The 24,930-nt window shown below is 35.0% G+C and overlaps 1 protein-coding gene across 2 annotated transcripts in view; it reads left to right on the top strand.

The window, feature by feature from the left end:
- TBCK (TBC1 domain containing kinase) overlaps positions 1-24,930 on the top strand; it is a 167,968-nt gene that overhangs the window by 42,861 nt on the left and 100,177 nt on the right. For both annotated transcript variants that reach the window (XM_006096594.3, XM_023760455.1), the window contains exons 4-11: positions 1,685-1,799; positions 3,316-3,389; positions 14,545-14,686; positions 19,264-19,324; positions 20,427-20,488; positions 20,956-21,017; positions 22,613-22,761; positions 24,161-24,299. In XM_006096594.3, the coding sequence (XP_006096656.1) occupies positions 1,685-1,799; positions 3,316-3,389; positions 14,545-14,686; positions 19,264-19,324; positions 20,427-20,488; positions 20,956-21,017; positions 22,613-22,761; positions 24,161-24,299 (804 nt within the window). The remainder of the gene's footprint in view (positions 1-1,684; positions 1,800-3,315; positions 3,390-14,544; positions 14,687-19,263; positions 19,325-20,426; positions 20,489-20,955; positions 21,018-22,612; positions 22,762-24,160; positions 24,300-24,930) is intronic.

Below are 24,930 nucleotides of genomic sequence, written 5' to 3' on the forward strand. Positions count from 1 at the left end.
GGCAGCTCCGGTGGGAGCAGCGATCAAAGCAGCTCCCGCCGGAGCAGCGAAGGCTTTTGAAGGCGGCTCTGGCCAGAGCAGCGAAGGCTTTGAAGGTGGCTCTGGCCGGAGCGAAGGCCTGGGTCCCGGGTGCCCAAGGAAAACCGGTGCAGGCAGCCAGGGGAAGGGAAGGCCTATTGCAGGAATCTTTTCGTGCAACAGGTCTCTAGTATTAAATAAAAATCTAACCACCAGAAAAATTGAAACAGAAACTGCTAAGGGTGGTTAGCTCTGGAAAGTCAGCATAGGATGAGAGGAGAGAGTGATTTTAGTTTTTCATCTCTGGTTCTTACGATTTTTTGGAAGAGGCAGTCATTTTGCAACTTTAAAAATAATGTTATTCAGCCTACTTTTTTAAACATCAGTTTATTGAAGTGTCATTTACATGCCTTAAAATTAACCATTTTAATATACAGTTTAAACCTGCAGAAGGTCAGATGCACAAATATGTCATGTACCCATAATCAAAATTACGATCCTTCACACTCAATTTCCTCCTTCATAGTCACCCATTCCCCCTACCCAGCCCCATGACAATTAGTGATCTGTTATTTCATCTTTTTTACTTTTAATTTGTCTTTTATTTAATGTGGGTTTCTTATAGCCAGAATATAAATGAGTCTTCTTAATTCTTATCCATTCTGATCATCCTTATCTTTTAATTGGTGAGTTTACTTAATACATTTAATGTAATGATTGATACATCTGAATTAAAATCTATTAGTTGTTTTCTAATTGTTTCATTTGTCTTTTGTTCTTTTCTTTAATTCTGCCTATTTTCTGATTGACTATTTTTTAATAATTCCATTTTGTCTCTTGTTATTTAGCTTGTTAGTTTTTTAAAAATTATTTTTAATGGTTACCTGCAAATTTTAATTTAATTTTTAAAAGTCTTAATTCAAAATGTCAAGAAATGCATAGAAAGGAAATCTAATATCAAAATGCTGGGTGGAGCATTGGGTTTGAATGAGTTTCCCCTATTTTTCTGTATGTTATTTCTAACTCCCCGCATGAATGATGTCTGATTTTTTTTTTTTTCTTAATGGAAAGAGATGGAGAGGGAAAGAATAAAAGAAACTGGGCATCTTTGTGGAAGATGTCCTAGGGGAAATAAGATAAGAGTTAAAGAAAAATGTTTGATAAATCATAAAGTACTAGAGGTCGCTTTGTGGATTGATATAGAAAGTAAGATCATGTCTCTCTGCCATAAAATATATTGTAGCTATTTTTCAGGGACTTAAGCTATTTTTGTTTTGAGCAAGAGAGATGATTTTCATTGACTTGGTAGAACCAATCAGCCATCTATCTGAAACTTTCCTGACAATTTGGCAAAGCCAAACGTACAGAATGTCAGTTGCACACCACCTCAATTAAATTCTCTTCCAGGAGAGAACTGATGTGCTATTAGTGTAGCCTTTAGGAAACTATAGGATCTTTGTTAGATGAATCCTATTATAGTTATAAAACTCAAAATATGTACAAGTGGATATTTTAGAAAATGTATAGACTATTTTCTCTTAATAGAAGAGGAACAGTAAAAAAAAAATCTAACTTTGAATTTTGTCACAAAACCTTATCTCATTCATTAAAATTGGTTTTTATATCTACTTTGTAATTGATCTGTGACTTTTTGTTTCCTTTGTAGCTATTCAAAGGTTTTGTGCATAGCATTTGAGGTACTCCAGGGCTTGCAGTATATGAACAAACATGGGATAGTACATCGGGCGCTGTCTCCTCATAATATCCTTTTGGACCGAAAGGTAATTGCCAAATAATACATTAAATGTTTGTTTATTATTTGAGGTTGGAAGCTACTGAAATCAAGCCCACTCAGTTAATCAGATAGTAGGATAAGAATATGTTTTAAGATTATTCATAACAAAAAGACTGTGTGAAAGTTATTGATACATCTGTGGTGTTAGAAAGAAGCATATGTAATTAAATTATATAAGTCCATGTGTTTTTCACATGCATTATTCTTTTTCCCCAAAAAGTCAGTTTCTGACATCCGTTTTGTTTTCTCTTCCATTCATTTCCTAAAAAAATATGCATTGTAGCTTCTTGATCCACACCTGCTCTGAATTTGCTTTCATCTTAAGAAAACCTCTCAATTTACATATTTTTCTCATAGTACAATTGCATTGTATTTTCTCCTCTTTATTTCTCCCCCCATTTTCTCTTCTATATTTTACTCTCCATTTACCACTTGTTCACACCTAGCTCCCTTGTTTTGGAGTGCTGCTTCTCTACTTGCAAATCTAATGGGTGATTAGTAAGAAGCTAGTCAACCCTTCTAAGAGAATTATGGGTAGCAAGAATGATGTATGTTCAGGAATAATCATAATTTCATTCTTTTTCATAAGCATATGAAAATAGTTTTGAAGGAATATTTTCTGGGGAATTATTTTCTGTTAGTAGGATTACTCTTTTTCCCACTTTCTCTTCCAGACTTTCAGTACAGTTACCCTATGATATTAAAAATAACAAAAGAGAATATGGTACTTATGAATTTCATGTTTATAGCAGTAAAGTATCTAACCAATCTGAATTTCTATAAATTATAAACATTTTGTAAGGCTTAGAAATAAAGTTCTGAGATAAAGGAAACTACCCAATTTTGAAATCTACTTAATTTTTTTAGTGTTAAATATATAAAAGGGGAAAATTTAAGGGACTTATAAAATATATTTGCCTTTTATTAAGAACCTCAATTTTGTGATAATTATGACTGTTCTCAAGCAAATAAAAAATGGTTGGAAATATAGAAGATTCAATAATATTTGATGATTTCAGACCTGATGTTTTCAAGTTAAGAACTCTCATGTCAGAGTTAAATTATAATGTTATTAATGGACTTGCAACATCCTGAAAAAAATATTTTGTGAAAATTACCCTAAAATATTCTAAGTAGGCATTCAAGGCAAACAAGAAGACTTGCTTTTTTGCTTTGTCAGAAATCCTGGAAAGTAAAAATAGCAAAAAGTGTTTATGTTTGTGTATGTATATACATACATATATGTGTGTATATACATACATATAAATGTATATTTACATACATACAGTATGTTTGTAAGAAGTGTAAAGTAGACTAAACATTGGCAAGTAGGTTTTTAATAAAATTGTGGTAAATTTATATATATATATATATATATATATATATATATAAAATAATGTATCTGACTATATAATTGTTCCTATACTTATAAAATGTATAATGATATTTTTCCTGCTAATATTAAAATGTTTCATAGTTATTTCTTTCCTTTATTTTTGTAGGGACATGTTAAATTGGCTAAATTTGGACTTTATCACATGACAGCTCATGGTGATGATGTTGATTTTCCAATTGGGTAAGAATATGTTTTCTTTTTTTAGTTCTGTCTTAAAATTTGTAATCTTTGTTATAGCTTTTCTTTATTAACATACCTTACTTTTTTCAAATACTTTTAAAAGAGTAGACAATGAATTTTTCCAGCATCCAAAAGTTCCCTGATATTGATCTTTCATTGAATTGGCAGAGAGGCTAACAGATTATTGACCTTGTTTACCTTATATTTTTACTAATTAATTTTATTTCATTCAGAATTAGGTAAATGTGAGGCAAGAATCCTGACCAGATTTTCACTTAATGATTTTCACTTAATGTGTGTTCCTCAAAACACTGAGAAAAATCACTCTCATATTATTTTTCTTTGTTTCTGAGTTTAATCCCCTGTTTTTAATATGTAATTGCATATTAAGATTCTAGCTTAGTCTTTGTATTATTTCAGAGGTAATATTAGGGGTAGCGTCTATAACTGAAAGTCTGTGTTTAAGTTTGAGTGATCCCTTCTTGTATAGAAATCCAGGTTTATGCAGGCCTCTAAGAAAAGAATGAAAGTGTTTTCATCCTGTATTCAAAGGTGTGCTTTTGACATAGATCTTAGTGTTATATTTATTGTGTGGTGGCTTTTTAAACATTTTAAAAATATAATTTTTCAGTGTTTAAAATTGATATTATTTAAGATACATAGAAGTTATAAACTAGTACAAGGAATTCCTATATACCCCTTACTCAGATGCCTCAAATATTAACATTTAACTACATTTGCTTTATCTTTTTCTTTTCTCTTATACATATTTATGTATGTGTGTATAAATATAGTTTTTAATCATTTAAGTGTAATTAGTGCATAAAATGGCATTTACACCTAAATATTTTAGCTTCTATTTTCTAAAGTAAGATATTTTTGTACATCCCACAAACTAATTATCAAACCCAGGAAATTAAAATTGATATAATACCATTTCATAATCTAGGGACCTTTATCATACTTTTCAGTTGTTGTGTGGTGTTTTTAATAGTATCTATTTGTGTTTTGCTGTTTGGAATCTCTAAAATCACTCCATCACTGAGAATTGTGTATCAGAGTAATGGAGTGTGTTTCTGCTTAAAAAATTAATTAGATAATTTTTAAAAGGTCTCATTTATAAATTATCCTTATATCTTTAAAATTTAAATTGTAGATTTCTTACTTTAATTTTTCATTTGTTAGGACATAGCCAATCTTGAAATAAACTGTTTAGTCATTCTTTCCTTTGTTTATTAAGAAAATATTTATTGAGAACCTTCTCTTCTGGCCGCTGATAGATAAAAATCAGTAAAAATAGGTTCCTATCCTCAAGAGGCTCATGGTTTATTGGGGATTCTTTTTTGTTTTGATGACCTACTTATTAAGGTGCATAAATTCATAATTTTGAACTTTTGCATTTCAAAACTTGTGGTCATAGGCAACAAATAATTGTTGTTACAAACACTAAAACTTATTTTGTAAAAATAGCGTACACTTTCCTTAGCAGGTTTGGCTCAGTGGATAGAGCATCGACCTGGGGACTGAAAGGTCCTGGGTTCGATTCTGGTCAAGGGCACATGCCCAGGTTGTGGGCTCAATCCCCAGTAGGAGGTTTGCAGGAGGCGACCAATCAATGATTCTCCCTCATCATTGATATTTCTATCTCTCTCTCCCTCTCCCTTCCTCTCTGAAATCAATAATAAAATAAAATAAAATAGCCTGTACTATGTTTTAACTATAATAAAAAATACGTTCACTATAAAGCTCTATCTAGTACCTTCATTATATGTGATAATTATCTTTTGATTCCTTCTGCTTCTTCATTTTGTTTGAATCAGTTTGGCATGAGAGAGAATCCCAAAAGTATAACATAAACCAAAATTAATTTGTTACCTTTTACTTAAAGGTGCTTTAGGTTATAATGATGAATAGAAAAAAGGAAGTGATTTTTCTTAAAGTACATCAAGCATTTTTGAACAACTTTTGAATCTAAAATACTTGGATAGAATTGGTCTTATGTTGCCATTTGGTCTTGCTTACTTTGAAGTCTTAGACCCAAAGGGTCTGAACAGAAAGTATCAAAGAGCAAAATGTGAAACATTAGCCAGGAAAAATAAAGTGATCAAAAAGCTAAGGCATGAAAGAAAATATTTACACCAGAAGAAGCTTACAGTTGATTCAAAAGACAAATATTAAGGAACAACAAAGTAAAATGTTAACATCTGTTTGAAAATTATTATAGAGTTAGAAATTGGACATTCATTTTAGTGGGTCAGTAGCTTAATACCTTGTTAAAACTTCAAACAGATGATGAAAGTCACTTATATTTACCTCACCAGCCATATAGCAAGGTTCTGGTAATTTTCTCTGTGTGTTAAAATACTATGTTAAAAAAAAATAAAATAAAATAAAATAAAATACTATGTTAAAGAAGCGGTACTTGTTAAAAGGAGATAATCTACATTAAAGAAGAACTTTAGGGCTTTTTGTTTTCATTGATTAATTTGATCATCCTTGATTGGAGCAAGGGCCACCTCTATGCTTCCAGAAATCACCAGTCAGAGTTTTAGGTATATATAAAAGCCTAATATGCAAAGTGTCCCCTTGGGAGTTCGACCGACCGAGAATTCGCTCGCTTGCTATGACGTGCGCTGACCACCAGGGTTGGCATGGAACAAAGCAAGGCCCCGGCCGGCAGCTGGCAGCCACTAGGGACCCTACCCGTGCACAAATTTTGTGTACTGGGCCTCTAGTTTACCTATATTGTTGCTTAACTTTTTACTATCCATACTATTATTTTTTGAGTTAGATGTGTTGGGAATAAGGATTAAAAACGACCAATTTGCCTTTTGGACATATTATGATGATAAATATACAACATTACATTTGTGTCACATTCTCCATTTTTATTCGACACTAGAGGCCCAATGGCACAAAATTTTTGCAAGGGGCTCGGCCCCTGCCACCACAGCAGGTACCTCTGCCTCAGCCCCCGCCTGCCACCACGGCCATCTATGCCATGGCCCCTCTCCCCCACCCCACCCCCCACTGCGGCTTCATCCGAAGGTCGTCTGGAAGGACTTCCGGAAGGACGTCTGGTCTAATTAGCATATTATGCTTTTATTGTTATAGAAAGATGTATATATTCACTAATATATAACAGTTTTATTAGGTGAGCATTATTATTTCTACTTTAAAGATTAAGAAACCCAGATCATGTAAAGAATATGTGTTAGGACTGAAATCAGAACACATGTATTACAATACCAAAGCTAGTGCTATTTCCACTAGACCTCAGTTGTTTCAAGAGATATCCCACATTCATTTAGAAAAGCAGTATGATATCTTAGGGTAAATGCCATAAAACTTGTGTATGAGAGAAATACATGGACAAATTAAAAGAATATATTAATATCACCCTCATCATTGTATTAAAATGAAAAGGAATTAAAAAACCTAATTTGCCTATTTGAATTTAAGTTATACTTTATGACTTAATTAACTAGTATTTTACAAATAAATAAGAAGTATTGACAATCATAGTGTGAGGAGGTAGCTGTAGAAAAACACAGGAAGAGAAATGGAAGTAATAATTGAGTGCCTCCATTACATTTATTACATAGATGTTACATATACTTAAGTATATTTTGATTAATGTCATTATTGCAGGGTAGCATAATAAGCTAATTTTATTGAATCAAAAAAATTAGATGGTTGTGCTCATGACTAAATCTGATAATAAATAAGCAAAATTCTGCAACAAATAGAGCAGAATTTTACTTCCTTTTCGTTTATATTCTAAAGCTATATTTGTTCCTTTCATGTCCAGGCAGTAGGATTCAAACTTAGCAATTGCCAGTAGGTCTGATTCTTACGTATGATCTGCTTTTTAAATTGTTGTCTACTGACATTTTGATAAGAGATTAAGCAAAAAAAGACATATATATATATAAACACATAGACACAGATAACAGTGTGGTGATAGAGAGAAAGAGGGGTGGGAGCACATGGAAGTGGGCTAAGGGTTATAAATGGGGATGGAAAAAGACTTTGGGCTATGGGTGCACAATGTAGTGTGCAGATATTTTGTTGAGTTGTACACTTGAAACCTGTATGGTTTTGTGAACCAATGGCATTCCAATAAATTCAATAAGAAAAATAAAATAAAATAAATATTATTTTTTTAGCAAAAATATACTAAGCATGTCTTATATTTAAGTTTCGTTGGTACTTGCTGAGGATTTGTAAAAATGTATGTTGTACCAGTGTCCTCAAGTAATTTATTTAGATAGGAGGGTAAATTTTTGTATATTAATTATTATAAACATAAAAATGTATAATATTAAATATTGCATATAGCCTATTACATAAAATATAGGACAAGTAAAATAAATAGCTGACACTTATGATGGACCCATAAGAAATATACTAATAAAATACTATGGGGATCACTGAGAGGAGAAATAATTTCCATCTCAACAGACCTACTTCAGGTTTCATGGAATTTATCAGAAAAATAAAAATAGTATAAGTCTGATAGGAAGATTTTGAATGTAATATGATTTTCTTCCTAATTTCCTTATGTTTTACCATTGAATTTCCTACTAAAAATTTCCTTGAACTCAATAAATATAAATATTTATCTTTAGTGAAATTAAACTATATCAAATTCTCATGGAACCTATGACCAAATATAGTAAAGTATTATTTTTTTAATTTTCTTTATTGATTAGGGTATTAGATATGTGTCCTTATTCCCCCATTGCCCCCACATCCCCAAACCCCCACCTTCCACTCATGCCTTCATCCCCTGGTGTCTGTGACCATTGGTTAGGCTTATATGCATGCATACCAGTCCTTTGTTTGATCTCTCTTCCTTAACTCCCACCCTCCCATACCTTCTCTCTGAGGTTTGATGGTCTGATCAATGCTTCTCTGTCTCTGGATCTGTTTTTATTCATCAGTTTATGTTGAAAAGAGAGGATTAAAACAACAACAACAACACTTCTATGATAGTTATTAGTTAACCTAATCAGGAAAAAGGCAGAGAACTCTAGTGCACAAAGGAATTATGGTAATCCTAGCTAATAAAAGAGTAATATGCAAATTAGCCATCATTCCGTCACAAAGATGGCAGTGCCCATTGATGGCGGCTCCCAGTCCCCTCAGCCCCGCCGCTGAAGTGTCCAGGCCTGTTGGCCAGGCAGGTGGCGGGGGAGGCGGGGGGTGGGGCGAGTGTCTGGCCCTGTCACCCGGCTGGGGGCCGCGGGGCCGAGCGGCGAGGCACGATCCGCCCACTCTGCTCCACCACCGATGGAGTGTCCCAAGGCAGCGGAGACGGGAGGGAGCAAGGCAGCAGAGAAGGGCGGGCTTCACTCCCTTCTCTGCTTCGCTCCAGCTGCAGGAAGCCCTATTCTTGCAGGAATCTTCCTGCAACGGGCCTCTAGTAGAAATATAACCAGAGATTTAGAGAACATTAAAAGACTTCAATAGACTCTTTTGCTTAATTCTGCAAATTTGAAAGCTAAGATGAAATGGTTGATTGGAGAGGAAATACAAGTTACCAAAATTACCAAAGAGAACTTTAAAATCTGAAAACACCAAGTACAGAAGGGTAGTTAACGTTGCCTTTCCCAAGAGAGATAACTGGACCAGACTCAGGTAAATTCTACCAAACCTGTAATGAATGGTTAAATTCATTGCTGTTTATAATTATAATATATATCCTGAAATATATTTTAAGGAAAACCTTTCAAAATATTTTAATAAGCTACTATAACATTAACCCTAAGACTTTTTAAAGGTACTGCATAAAATGTTTAAATACAAATCTTACACATTATATTTTACTTTTAAATTTATTATAACAATATTATATATGACATCATGTTATTTTATGATATCCTTATTGACAGATGACTCGATTACCTATAAAAACTACTCAAAAGAATCCTCTTAAAAATTATTAGAATTAATAAAGAGATCAATGGGGGAAAAAAGGGGGTCATATGTTATACTTTCAACAATAAAGAGGAGGACCCCAGGGCACATCCAGCCCATCTCGCCCAGTCCCGATTGGTCGGACCCAGCCGCAAGCTAACCTACTGGTTGAAGTGTCTGCCCCCTTGTGGTCAGTGCTCATCATAGCGACTGATCGAATGAATGGTCTGACACTTAGCATATTGGCTTTTATTATATAGGATGTGCTAATGAGGTATTTAAGACTTTTAACTATTCCTTTGAATGTGTGCCATTATTCTAGGAAAATTCTAATGACTTTCGTTCATGCTCTGTATTTTAAATGTTTCTCAAGGCCAAGCCCAGATGAATTAATGCAGGACAAGGTGTTCAGTGAAGTATCACCTTTATACACCCCATTTTTAAAAAGATTTTAAAAATTAATGATTCTTTCAGGTACATTGTTAATATTTCACGTCAGTCTTTACTTTCCAACTGATTTTTTAAAATATATTTTATTGATTTTTTACAGAGAGGAAGGGAGAGGGATAGAGGGGAAGGGAGGGGCTGTGGGTGGAGGGCCACATATATATATATATATGTTTCAATTGCCAAATTGTCAAAGATTAGAAAGACTGTCACTATCAAGTGTTAGAGAAGAAATAATGAACAGGAACTGTCATATACTGCTAGTGGGAATATAAATGGATACAAAGCCTTTCAAAAAATCTTTGTGATGATATAAAGTTAAAATTGCACGTGTTCTATGGCTTAGAAATTAAATCCTAGGTTTATACTCTTGGGAAAACTTTTGCAGATGTACACTGTACATAATATTCTGAGCAACACTTTATAATATTTTAAAAACATCAAAAAATTTAAATAACAATTGATATTAGAATGCATCAATTATTATATTATTCATAGAATAGAAGTAAAAATTAATGACTTGCCCTAGCTGGTTTGGCTCGGTTGATAGAGCGTCGGCCTGCGGACTGAAGGGTCCCAGGTTCGATTCCAGTCAAGGGCATGTACCTTGGTTGCAGGCACATCCCCAGTAGGGGGTGTGCAGGAGGCAGCTGATCGATGTTTCTCTCTCATCGATGTTTCTAACTCTCTATCCCTCTCCCTTCCTCTCTGTAAAAAATCAATAAAATATATTTTTAAAAAATTAATGATGTTATAGCTACATGCAACAATATTGATGACTTTCAAATAAATGTTGATTGAAAAAGCAAATCACAAATGAATACTGACCAGTAATATTAAATTCAGAAATATGTATGACTAAACAATGTACTTTTTAGGGATACAAATATATGGTAAGACTATAATTAGAAGAGAATTACAAACACAAAAATTTCAGCTATGTGTTTCTTTTGGGGGATACTAGGGAGACACAATTAGGGAGAAGCAGAGATGGACCTTTAGTGATAATAAGATGTTCTTTACTTAAATTGCTTGGCAAGTACACAGTTGTTCATTGGAACTTTATTTTTTTATACTTTATTCATATTTAATAGTCTGTCTTTAGCAAATATTTATTTATTATTTACTAAGACAGTTTTCAAGAAAACTTGTTATGTTGGTGAATGAAGGTAAGGGGAAAGAGTCACTCTCATGTATTGCTTATAAGAATATAAATTGATACAACCTGAAAGAGCAACTTGGTGATATCCTATCTAATAAAAGAGAAACGTGTAAATTAACCGCCCCTCCACTACACTCACCAGCCAATCAGAGTGAGTATGCAAATTAACCTGGCAAAGATGGCGTGTTAATTTGCATACGCAGGTGTCAAGTGCCCCAGGAGGCGACAGCGGCTGCAGGCTCCCGGGACCATTGCCGGTCCCTGGAGGCGAGGCCGGCCACACCTAGCCACGCTTGCGGGCTCCCGGGACCTTCGTCGGCCCCAGGAGGCGAGGCCGGCCGTGCCTAGCCATGCCTGTGCGCTCCCGGGACCTTCGCTGGTGGAGAGCAGAGCGGGAGAACAGGTGGAGAGTGGGAGGATTGGAGGACTTGGCAGAGCAGGAGGCTGCTGGACATAGTGCAGAGCGAGAGAGAGAGTGGCATGGAGGGTGTGGCTCCCTCTTTCATCCCAGCTTCCTCATCACAGCTGTGGAAACTGACAGCAGGGAGGAGGAAGTCCCACCCCCACAGAATCAGCCAGAATCAATTGTTGGTCAGACAGCTCTCAGGGGCCTGACAGCCAGGACTGTCATTCACCTGCATCTCAGACCGTGACAGTAGAGAGGTGGGACTATGTCTAAAGAACAACTTTAATACAACGTAGCTCTGCAGCTGAAAGATGCCGGCATTATCGACAGAAAATGTCTGCAGAGCAACGTGCGTCTGATCTTGAAAGAAGGTGGCGCCTGCAACAGAATGTATCTGAAGAGCAGCTATTGGAAAAATGTCGCTCTGATGCCGAAAAACACCAGCGTCATCGACAGAAAATGTCTGAAGACCAATGTGCCTTTGAAGTTGAAAGAAGGCGGTGGCAATGACAGAATATGTCTAGAGAACAGTCATCAACAAGTATCACTAAATTTCTCTGATGAAAAACCATCTGATGGGAAATTTACTCAATGTTGTAGCAAAGGGAAAGTCTGTCCAAATGATATACATTTTCCAGATTACCCGACATATTTAAAAAGATTAATGACAAACGAAGATTTTGACAGTAAAAATGTCATGGAAAATATTTGTTCCATAAATAGTTCTTTTGCTTTCCTTCCATGGGTGCAAATATTGCATCGCCATCAGGATATGGGCCATACTGTTTTAGAATACAAGGACAAGTTTATCACCGTACTGGAACTTTACATCCTTTGGATGGTGTTTCTCGGACGTTTGCTCAACTCTATATTTTGGATACAGCCGAAGCTACAAGTAAAAGATTAGCAATGCCAGAAAACCAGGGCTGCTCAGAAAGACTAATAATCAACATCAACAACCTCATGCATGAAATAAATGAATTAACAAATCGTACAAGATGCTACATGAGGTAGAAAAGGAAGCCTAATCTGAAGTAGCAGCATAAGGTATTGCTAAAACAGAAGTAACAATGGCAATTAAATACAATTGTAACAGTGACCCAGGTAGATATAATTCTCCCCGTGTAACCGAGGTTGCTGTCATATTCAGAAACGAAGATGGAGAACCTCCTTTTGAAAGGGACTTGCTCATTCATTATAAACCAGAACCCAGTAACCCAAATGCAACTAAAATGAAACAAATCAATATCTTGTTTCCTACATTAGTTAGATGCAATGACATATCCTATTCTTTTCCCACATGATGAAAAAGGCTGGGGAACAGACATTGCATTAAGACTCAGAGACAACAGTGTAATAAACAATAATAGACAAAATGTAAGGACACGAGTCACACAAATGCAGTATTATGGATTTCATCTCTCTGTGCGGCACACGTTCAATCCTATTTTAAATGCAGGAAAATTAACAGTTTATCATGGATTCATATTCTAAAATGGAGGCCAATCAGATAAATTTCATCAAAGCAAGCCAATCTAAGTTGAGAGTTGAAAAATATAGTGGTTTGATGGATTATCTCAAATCTAGATCTGAAAATGACAATGTGCCAATTGGTAAAATGATAATACTTCCATCATCTTTTGAGGGTAGTCCCAGAAATATGCAGCAGCGATATCAGGATGCTATGGCAATTGTAACGAAGTATGGCAAGCCCGATTTATTCATAACCATGACATGCAACCCCAAATGGGCAGATACTGCAAAAAATTTCCAACGCTGGCAAAAAGTTGAAAACAGACCTGACTTGGTAGCCAGAGTTTTTAATATGAAGCTGAATGCTCTTTTAAATGATATCTGTAAATTCCATTTATTGGGCAAAGTAATAGCTAAAATTCATGTCATTGAATTTCAGAAACACGACTGCCTCACGCTCACATATTGATATTAGATAGTGAGTCCAAATTACATTCCTCTAATTAATTCCCTTTCAATGTGCATGAATTTCATGCACCAGGCCACTAGTATATATATGTGTGTGTGTGTATATATAGATATATATATATATATATATATATATATATATATATATATATATAAATACTACAGGCCTGGTGCACGGATTCATGCACCATTGGGGGTTCCTCGGCATGGCTTGCAGGGATCAGGCTGAAACCGGTAGTCCAACATCCCCCGAGGGATGCATTAGTGCGCGAGGCAGCAGATGGCCGGGGAGGAGCCTGAGCTCGGGCCAGGTGCCACTCCCGCTCATCCCAGCCCTACTGTGCCTGCCACCTCTGCTGCTCGGTAGGCTTGCTGCTGCTCTTCTGCTGTCTCCGCATGCCTGTCCTAGGTTGATACCAGCACACTCATGACTGAGAAACAGGCGCGGGCTCACGCCCAGTCAGTCCCGATGCCGGTGCCGGTCTGATCCCAGTCCTGGTCTGGATGAAGGTGGTGCACACAGGGAGAGTGTCCCTGGGAGAGGCTCGCACCGCAATAGCTGCGCTCACCAGCCATGAGCCCGGCATCTTGCACCTGTTGGTCAGCTGAGCAGCGCTCCTGCTGTGGGAGCTCACTGATCACCAGGGGGAAACCCCTGCGTTGAGTGTCTGCCTCCTGGTGGTCAGTGTGCATCATAGTAACTGGTCAAGTGGTCACTTAGGCTTTTATATACAGAGATATGAGTGTATATATGTGTGTGCGTGTGTGTATAAATTTTAAATGCATATACCATATGACTTTGTAGTGCTACATCTAGAAATGTGTCTATTATCTCTACATATATTTGTGGGAAATGAAATATTTATAATCATTTCAACATTGTTTATAATAGGAACTTTCAAAATGTTCATCAGAGTTTGCTCAAATAAATTAAGTACATATGCACAGTTTCTGACAGTTTTCAAAAAGAATGAGGCAAAGCTCTACTTATTGTTGTAGAATGATCTCTATGGCATATATAGAGTAATGTGTATAGTATGCTGCCTTTTAGGCAGTGGTGATGGGTGGTCAAGTTTACATGTACATGAGTATGTATGAGTGACTGAAGCACAGAGATGGGAGAGTCTTAGCTTCTTATTTATATATTATTAGAACATTTTTACATTTCTAGTATTCAAAGTAATGAATACTGTTTTGAAACATAAAATGTTCTTTACTTCTTCCTAGCTTTGTTGTTGTTTATAGTAATTATTCATTTTTTAAATATATCATTATAGGTATCCATCATACTTGGCACCTGAGGTAATTGCACAAGGAATTTCCAAAACGACTGATCATGTGCCAAATGAAAAACCATTGCCTTCTGGCCCCAAATCAGATGTATGGTCTCTAGGAATCATTTTATTTGAGCTCTGTGTGGTAGGTATAAAAAAACATTAAAGTAATAAAATTGTGTGTTTCTTAGAATAATTTTTTTAATAGGAAAACTATTTTGTAATAATATCTTTTTGCTTTTCAAATTGACTAGATATGAGGAGAAATGTCTTAATTCTCAATTTGACTTTTAACAAAATCCTGTTTGACAATTAATTTACCTATTATTTTGGTAGCTCTAGAAATGTTTACACTTTTACTAATTGTAAATTTTACTAAGTGTAAATATCATTTGGTATTTCTAGAAATTTTTACCTTGTATTAAGTACAAAAAAATTTACACTGTACAAAGTTAAAAACTAAGCATTGTATAAATGTTTAGACTAAAACTGCTTACATTCTTTGATACGTTCATGCTCTCTCCCTTCTGTGGTCTTTCTTTTTAGATACCTTCTCTTCTCCTGTTCTCTTGTTTCCTATAAGACTCTTTATATGTTGGCTTTTTATGAGGCCTTTCCCAGATATCCTCTATATCTATTAGTGTAAAGAATAAACTGCTATAAAAACAAAGGAGTTAAAAATGCAGTAGTTTAAAGAACATAGAATTCAGTGGTTCTCAACCTTCCTAATGCCGCGACCCTTTTAATACCATTCCTCATGTTGTGGTGACCCCCAACCATAAAATTATTTTCATTGCTACTTCATAACTGTAATTTTGCTACTGTTATGAATCGTAATGTAAATATCTGATATGCAGGATGTATTTTCATTGTTCGCGACCCACAGGTTGAGAACAGCTGAAGATGTTTTTCTCCCTCATGTAACAGTCCATTGAGGGTAGGGTGGGCTTTATTCTACAGCTAGAGGCCCGATGCATGAAAATTCATGCAAGAGTAGGCCTTCCTTCCCCTTGCTGCTGGCACCGGCTTCCCTCCAGCACCCAGGACCTGGGCTGCTTCCCTCCTCCAGCCACCAGCAGGCACCTGGGACCCAGGCTGGCTTCCCTCAGACCACCCGCAAGCACCGGACTCGGCTGGCTTCCCTGTGGCCCCAGCTTCATCAGGAAGGACATCCAAAAGACATCCAGTCTAATTAGCATATTAGGCTATCAGGAATGGCTCCAGCATCTAGTTTCCAAAGTTCTCTCACTATCACTTTTTTTTAGCCATGAGGAAAGGAGAAGAGTGATTCATGGTAACTATTTAAGGATGTGATCTAAAACTGATCAACACTACTTTTCACTAGTGATAATTTACACATGTTGCTACATATAGGTACAAGGGAGACTAGAACATGTCTTCAGCTGGACACCTAAAAGGAGTTGAAAATGGATTTGGAGAAGCAACTAACAATCTGTCGATTCTACCTTCAAATATCTGCCAGCCTTTGGTTACTATCTTCTTTGCTCTCCTCTTCTATTTTGGCATTTATCAAATTTGTCTACTTTACTTGGACTACGAGGTTATTTGATGCAGAAATTTTTAATATTTATCTATTATATCTGTCTTCCAAGGAACTTTCAAAATATTTTGAAAAATTAAGTCACTAATGTTTACCATATTTAAGAATTAGATTGACATTATTTTTCTCCTTTTATATATTTAAGAATTAATTCAAAGCAGAGGTAGTAAAGCATAATAGTTACGAGATAAGCTTCTGTAGTCAGAGAGAACTGGATTTAAATTCTGATGCTGCAAAGAATAGCTGTGTGTTATGTTAGCTAACTAACTTCTCAAAGCCTTGGTTCCACTTCTATACATAACAATAGTGTCTATATTGCAAAATTGTTGAAAAAATAAAATAATGTATATAAAGTACTTAGTATAGTGTGTTACAGAGTGAACAATCCATAAATGTTAGCTTTTATTATTATTAATTATGCATAATATCCTGGCTGGAGTGGCTTATTTGTTTGAGCGTAGTCCTGTGCAATGAAAGATTGCTGGTTCCATTCCTGGTCAGGGCACATACCTGGGTTATAGGTTCGATGCCAGGTTGGGGCACGTATGGAAGGCAACTGATCGATGTCTCTCTCTCTCTCTCGCTCTCTCTTTCTCTGTCTCTCTCTTTCTCTCTCACTCTCTCTCTTTCTCCCCCTTCCTCTCTCTGAGCATGTCCTCAAGTAAGGATTAAATAATAATAGTAATAAAAATAATAAATATGCATAATAACATTTGTCATTTACATATTGGCAGTTCTTTCTCTAAGGGAAAATGTCAGATTTTCTGATTCTTTGCTATCCTTTGTTTAGACCATCTTACTTTTTCATTGGTATAAAATAATAATAAATCTTATTGTTGTTTAAAATCATAGACAAATTGAAAAATTATTTTTGGAATATGAAAGCGAAATATAATAAATGTAAAATATACAGTTTTTTTCTTTTTATTACCATCAACTATATCTAAACTCTTTACTAATGATCTGGGTATGTCTTATATGAATATTTCAATTTTTAAAATGTTAAAGAGTATTTACTGTATGTATATGTTGTATATATAGCATCATGACAAATGCAACAAGGAATAAACTGTGATTAAGAAACATTGTGAAGAAGCTTATAAAGTAATTCAAATTCATAAATTTTGAAGATAAACTCAGCTGTGTGAATACCAAGAAAGAAATATTAATTTCATTATGTGGGCTTTATGACATTTTAAGTGGTACTCAAAGTTTAGACAGTTTAAGGATGGCAAACTGAATGTGAGCTTAAATCTTTCTCTGCCTCATCAAACAAATATTAAGATATAAATTAATAACATACCAACAGCTAACAAAGGCAACTTTGGTTATACTAGAAATTCAAAGAAAGTAGATGAGAAGCTATTCCAAGACCATTTTGCTAGGAATCTCTGGCCATATCACCAGGAAGTTACTATAGCCACTTTGCCACCCAGAAGGTTCCATAGTCTAAATCAGTGATGGCGAACCTTTTGAGTTCGGTGTGTCAGCATTTTGAAAAACCCTAACTTAACTCTGGTGCCATGTCACATATAGAAATTTTTTGATATTTGCAACCATAGTAAAACAAATACATATTTTTGATATTTATTTTATATATTTAAATGCCACTTAACAAAGAAAAATCAACCAAAAAAATGAGTTCGCGTGTCAGAGGTTCGCCATCACTGGCTAAATGATGTGTAGAATCCTATATTAAAACATGAGTACATATCTAAGAAATACCAAACATCTAAAGAAGACCTCTACCAACGAAAACACACACACACACACACACACACACACACACAAGAATTTACACTTGATTGCTAAAGGGAGAGGAAGGGAGAGGGAGAGACAGAAAGAGAGAGAGACATCAATTGTTTGCCTCCCCTATGCACCCAGACCCGGGTGGGATCGAGCCTGCATAAGTTTTGTGCCCTTGACTGTAATCGAACCTGGGATCCTTCAGTCTTAGGGCCAACATTCTATCCATTGAGCCAAACTATCCAGGTCTGCATTTCTAATTTTATAAGTCTTTGAGAAAGTTTTTTTCTTTTTTCTTTTTAAATCAGAATTTCATCTTCTCTCTATAAAAACCATGCTATCTCTTCTTAAGCTTTCATATTCTAAGTCTATTTTAAGGGACATAATTTTTAATTTGTTTATAAGAAAAACATAATACTAAACATTTATGAAGCATATCTATGTGCAGAAAATGCTATGTATTTTTATACATTATATAAATAACCCTTACTGTAAATATTCAATTTTAATAGATGAGAAAAGTGAGGCTTAGGTGGTTAAGTAATTTGTCCAATTTGTGTAACTGGTAGTAGAATATCAAATTTGACACACAATAGTTGTTCGGCATATAGTCACTGAAGTTATAAGTGTTTGATTCCAGACTGCATTCCAAGGAGCCCCCTGAAGCCAATAAAGAAAACAATTAAAGCCTGACCAGTGTGCCTCGGTGGTTGAGTGTCGACCTATGAACCAGGAGGTCACAGTTCGATTCCCGGTCAGGGCACATGCCTGGGTTGCAGGCTTTATCCCTAGTATGGGGCATGCAGAAGGCAGCTGATCAATGATTCTCTCTCATCATTGATGTTTCTGTCTCTCTCTCCCTCTCCCTTCTTCTATGAATTCAATAAAACTATATACATATTTTAAAAAGAAACAATTAAAATATAATGTATGTGTCTTAAAATAAATATACCAGTTGCTCTGTGAGCACAAAGGATGGCTAAGTTATTGTGGGAGAAGGGAGTGTCATGGAATGTGTCTCAATAGAGACAACAGATTGCCTGAATTATAATATGTAAGTAAGGATTAGTTGGGCAGATGAAAGGGTAATCTGAATCCTTCCCAGGAGGAATCTTGTACTCTTAATAACATTCCTGGTAGCCTGGAATCCATCTAGACATTCAAGTATGTATAGTCTCAAAAGTGAACAGTGCTTGAGATCAAACTAAAATGTTTAAATGTTAAATATTATGTAATATTTAAAAAATCATTACCTAACCAATAATTTTTCTTTAATGGAACTAACTTTAAAAATCTAATAAAACTTCTGAAGAGAAATAGAAGTACCTGATAAAATTATTTTCAGCTCTGAAAAAAAAGGCCTCCTAAGAAAAAACATGCAAATGTTTACATGAATTCTTTTCCCTTTTATTTAGGGAAGAAAATTATTTCAGAGCTTGGATGTTTCTGAAAGACTAAAATTTTTGCTTACATTGGGTAAGTGTCTTGCAGTTATATTTCAAATATAAATATAATCTTTACTGAGTGTTAGTAATCAAATACACTGAAATATCCTAACTTTCTTTAATTTTCTAATGATCAGTGATAAGCATTAACAGGACAATTTAAGAAGTGCTGTAGATGAATTATAGTAGAGCTTTCCTTATTTACTAAGGAATTATGCTGTGGATGGATGTAAAATTAGCCTTATGATAGCCCAGTAAACTAACATGTGAAATCAAAGAGTGAGACTATAAAATTATATTTTTCTCTAGCAGTTTGCCGTGAAATAATATATCAACTTTGGAGCTTTCTCTTTGATGATTCATATGTGAACGGGTCAAGAATAATGTTTATTTTTCCTTATAACAAGTTCATATGTTTTACATGTATATTTGATATAAATATTTGCAATTCAAATTTATAAAAATGTGTGTATCTACTTTAGAGTGGAATAAATTATAAGCATGTATGGTAAAAAAAAGAAAAGGAGTGATAGAGCACTTTATGTAAATTGATCTACAGGTTAATAGAATATACAAATAATATGTACAGAATATTATTAATAAATATTAATACTAATGAATTATAAATAAAATGCCATAAAATTTTACCATATTTACCACATTTAATTTTAAAGTGATAATATAGCTGTTAAGGAGTCTTGGAGATTTCTAAATGTCATCTGCAGACCAAACTTATACTTTAAGTCCTCAGAGAAATGTATACATTCTCCAAATTGTATATAATAAAAATAAATTAGTTTTATAATCATGAAAAGATAATAAAACCTTTTAAAATACACAGATATAGTGAAAAAGCATGGACAAGAATCTTTATCTCCTTTGATCACTGCTTTATTTCACTTACAATTAGGCGGCTTTATTTCAGTATCTATGATTCAATTAAAATTTAGTGTTTGAAGTCTTTATTTTTACCACTATACATAGGGAAAGTTTAAAAAATCACAAACTTTTTAATATTCCAGGTTCCAAAACAGAATTACATAATATTTTTTAAAAGTATCAAAGTTCAGTACCCAGTATGTCTGATAAATTAGAACAGCAGCATTCATTCTTACATTTTTTCTATTTTATAGACTGCGTGGATGACACTATAATAGTTCTGGCTGAAGAGCATGGTTGCCTGGACATTATAAAGGTTTGTGGTTAATCTGTTATTGAAAGTTTGTTTATTTTGCATATTTGGGATCCAATAGCAAGCTATTTTAAAGCTGTGTTTATTTGGGAAAAGTCCAAATAAAGACTTTATAAAAAATCAAAACACAATGCAATATGAAGATGATATATCATAGAGATGTACACTTGAAATCTATATTATCTTATTAACCAATGTCACCCCAATAAGTTTAATTAAAAAGAAAAAATAATAAAGATGAAAGAACAAAACATTTGAGTTTGTCAGGTAAACACAAATCTTTAGAACAAAAATAAATAAATAAAAATATCCTAGGTTAGCTAACATTTGAGTAAAATTTACTTTTTACTGTATTTTTTATTGTTGATATTATTACAGGTATCTCATTTCCACCCTCTATTGCTCCTCTCCTAAAATTTATTTTTAAGATTGGTCATTGTAAATAGTTCTTTTTTCTCTTTATTTACCAGGAGCTTCCTGAAAATGTGATAGATCTTTTGAAGAAATGTCTGACCTTCCACCCTTCCAAGAGGTTGATATTAAGAGTTTGGGATTACACAGATCCTTAACATATAAGTAGTTAATTTTTTTTCTTGCTGGTTTTAATGCCAATGGATTTTATAAGCATATTTATATATATATAGTAATAACTGTTAGTAATGGCTTTAATATATGTTAATAAAAGACGAAAAAATAATTAAGGCATGCTCAGAAAACTAGAATATACCAAAAGAAGTTACTGGTTCATTTCCTAGTCTCCAATATAAAAAAAATCAGCTAAACTGTGAGGTATACATATTCCTCGATTAGAATGATAGAAGAGAAATGAGAACAAAAGTTTATTGGCACTATATATTATAGCAAAAGACTTGGATAAATGGTGAGGTAAGCTAACAACTGTTGATTACATAAAAGGATTTCTTAGAAGTTGTATTATTTCTTTTCATTTGATGATGTCATTGTTAGCCATATAGTTGTTCCTAAGCTCCCTCAGGTATATAATATTTAAAAATAATAAAAATGTATTCTAATTTGTCTTTAGACAAACATTTTTGTCAAGGCATGTTAGGAAGAAAGTAATGATATTAAAAGCATAGTTTTGGGTAAATAGGCCACATTAAACTAAGTATAGGAAGAAACTAAGAGGTATTGTTAGTGTATAATTTTATTATTTGATATATTCAGTAAAGCAGATATATGGTAATCAAGCTAAAATTGAGACACTCATATATAATAGTTTTGGTAGATCACAAGGTGTAAAAAACATAACAAAGGTAAAAAATTTAGTATTTACTACCTACAGTCACTTGATTGTTTTATAAACGTACTAGAGGCCCAGTGCACGAAATTCATGCACTCCGGGGAGTCCCTCAGCTCAGCCTGCGCCCTCTCACATTCCGGGAACCCTCAGCGGATGTCTGACTGACAGTTTAGGCCCGCTCTATGCAGAGAGTGGGCCTAAGCCATCAGTCGGACATCCTTAGCACTGCCACGGAGGCGAGAGAGGCTCCTGCCACCGCTGCTGTGCTCGCCAGCTGAGAGCCTGGCTTCTGGCTGAGCGCTGCTTCCCCTGTGGGAGCACACTGACCACCAGAGGGAAGTTCCTGCGTTGAGCATCTGCCCCCTGGTGGTCAGTGCGTGTCATAGTGACCGATCGTTCCACCGTTCAATCTATTTGCATATTAGCCTTCTATTATATAAGATACTTTTAGACTCCATGAAGGAGGGCTTTATTATATTACTAGAGGCTGGTGCATGGATTCGTGCACTGGTGAGGTCCCTCGGCCTGGCCTGCGGACATGCCCTGAGAGGTCGGACCCCACCAGTGCACGATCGGGGCTGGGGAGGGACCACAGGAGGACCCCAGGGCATGTCCAGCCCATCTCTCCCAGTCCCGATTGGCCGGACCCAGCAGCAAGCTAACCTACTGGTTGAAGTGTCTGCCCCCTGGTGGTCAGTGCTCATCATAGTGACTGGTCGAATGAATGGTCAGACACTTAGCATATTGGCTTTTATTATATAGGATGTGCTAATGAGGTATTTAAGACTTTTAACTATTCCTTTGAATTATTCTAGGAAAATTCTAATGGCTTTCGTTCATGCTCTGTATTTTAAATGTTTCTCAAGGCCAACCCCAGATGAATTAATGCAGGACAAAGTGTTCAGTGAAGTGTCACCTTTATACACCCCATTTACAAAACCTGTCAGTTTGTTTTCATCTTCTCTGAGATGTGCTGACTTAACTCTGCCTGAGGATATCAGTCAGCTGTGTAAAGGTAATGATAAATAAGAATAAGCAATAATATAAGCCTTGTTTTTAAAGGGAGTACTCTTATCCTAGTTTTGAAAGTATCAACAATATATGTAATACATTAGTGAGACTTTATGGACACTTATCTTGGAATTAAGAGGTAACTCTGGGCATGTTTAACATAGCATTTTATATAACTAATCTAACTTTTAATCCTTTCAATTTAAATTACTTTTGAGCAGGAACTTTAAGAATCAAGGAGAGGATGTGGTACCACACAAAAATTTACTATGCAAAACAAATTTCCATTTTCATCTCAAATCTTTATACTACAATCAGGTCTTCTAATTCCCAATGGAATTTTCATTACATCAACATTTATATATCATTCTAGAGGCCTGGTGCACAGATTCGTGCAGCGGTGGGGTGCCTCAGCCTGGCCTGTGCCCTCGCAATCTGGGACCCCTCGGGGGATGTCGGATAGACGGTTTCAGCCCGATCCCCACAGTCCTGATCCAGACAGGAGGGAGCCCAATCCAGACAGGAACATCTGTCCCCTGGTGGTCAGTGTGCATCATAGTGACTGGTCGACCGGTCATTTGGTTATTTGGTCGCTTAGGCTTTTAGATAGATAGATAGATGATAGATAGATAGATAGATAGATAGATAGATAGATAGATAGACAGACAGATAGACAATCTATTATAAATGATCTCTAAAAATTGTATTGTTGATAGAACATTCATACTATTATACTTCACAGTTTAATAGAATATCAGCTTTTGTCTTTTTATCTCTCTGTGATATTTACACCTCTCAGAATGTGTGCTGTAGTGACACCAGTAAGTTACTCTTATACTGAAAAGTTATGAAATAAGTCATAGCAAGAAATAGTTACTAACCATTCATTCAATTAAATATTTATTGAGTTTCTACTTTGCTTTACACACTGTACCTTCAAGTAACATTCATGCCAAATGGTGAGGCAGACAGACATTTAGTCACAGAATTATGATTACAAATGAAGGTCTGTATGAACATAGCAGAATGGAAGCATAGCCTGTGTGAGATATCAAGAAAGACTTCTCCAAAGAGGCAGCAATTGACTCAAGACATGAAAGATAGGGCAGTTCGTATTGTTTGCCTACTCCATGTTTTTCTGCCCTTAATCCTTTTACATAGAACACGATATCTTAGATATACCTGATATATCTGTGACCCAGGTGGTAAAAATTCCACTTTTTCTCAAGAAACTGAATGTACATTTCATATTCTGTGCATTTTTTAGTATGTATATCCTTAAGGATATCTTACTATGCTTTTAAGTTTTTACTGTTTTAGAATATTAACTATTATTGTCTGTTGCCTTTTAATAAAAACAAAAAATGAGATAACTGTGATTCTCTTTAATTTGCCATTAATAGATGTAAACAGTGATTACCTGGCAGAAAGATCAATTGAGGAAGTGTATTACCTTTGGTGTTTAGCTGGAGGTGACTTGGAGAAAGAGCTTATCAACAAGGAAATCATTCGATCCAAACCACCTATCTGCACACTCCCCAAGTAAGAAAAGAAAAATGTTGGAAATTTAAAAAAAATGTAGTAATAAATTTTAAAAAAATTGGATAGCCATTCCAACTAAGTGTTTATCACAGCTATTGGATGTTAGCAACTTATTTTTTTTAATGAAGTGTCATTAAATTCTCATCAACAAGTAATATGCTTATCTCCATATGAAGTTATTATTATGGAATACCTTGTAATAATTGATGTTCAATAAATGAAAAAGGTACAAGTCAGAAAAAACAATAATATTCAAGAGTTATTCAGCTAACGTGCCTATTATGAGAAACTATTTTCTATTTGCAATTATAAATCATAAATATGAGGTACTTGCTTGTCTTAGAGATCATTAAAGTGCTAAGTCAGTGTTGAGCAAAATCTGCACAACTGCACAAGATCCTGGACACTATTCTGTACGTTAGATTGGAATTTAAATAACAATACAACCCTAAGGGACAAGGTTATGGCTGTTCCCTTGCTCTTAACATTTATTCATGTAGATGTGAATCTGAATCTCTTGAGTTTCCACCAATGCTCTAGCATTTTAATTTTAGATTTTCGGACTAGATTTTATCATTGTAGGTTATTGTAGAAATCACCTGCTGATCATTTCTTTCCCTCACATGTTAAA

Source organism: Myotis lucifugus, unplaced genomic scaffold, assembly GCF_000147115.1.
Source record: "Myotis lucifugus unplaced genomic scaffold, Myoluc2.0 scaffold_182, whole genome shotgun sequence".
Classification (NCBI taxonomy): domain Eukaryota; kingdom Metazoa; phylum Chordata; class Mammalia; order Chiroptera; family Vespertilionidae; genus Myotis; species Myotis lucifugus.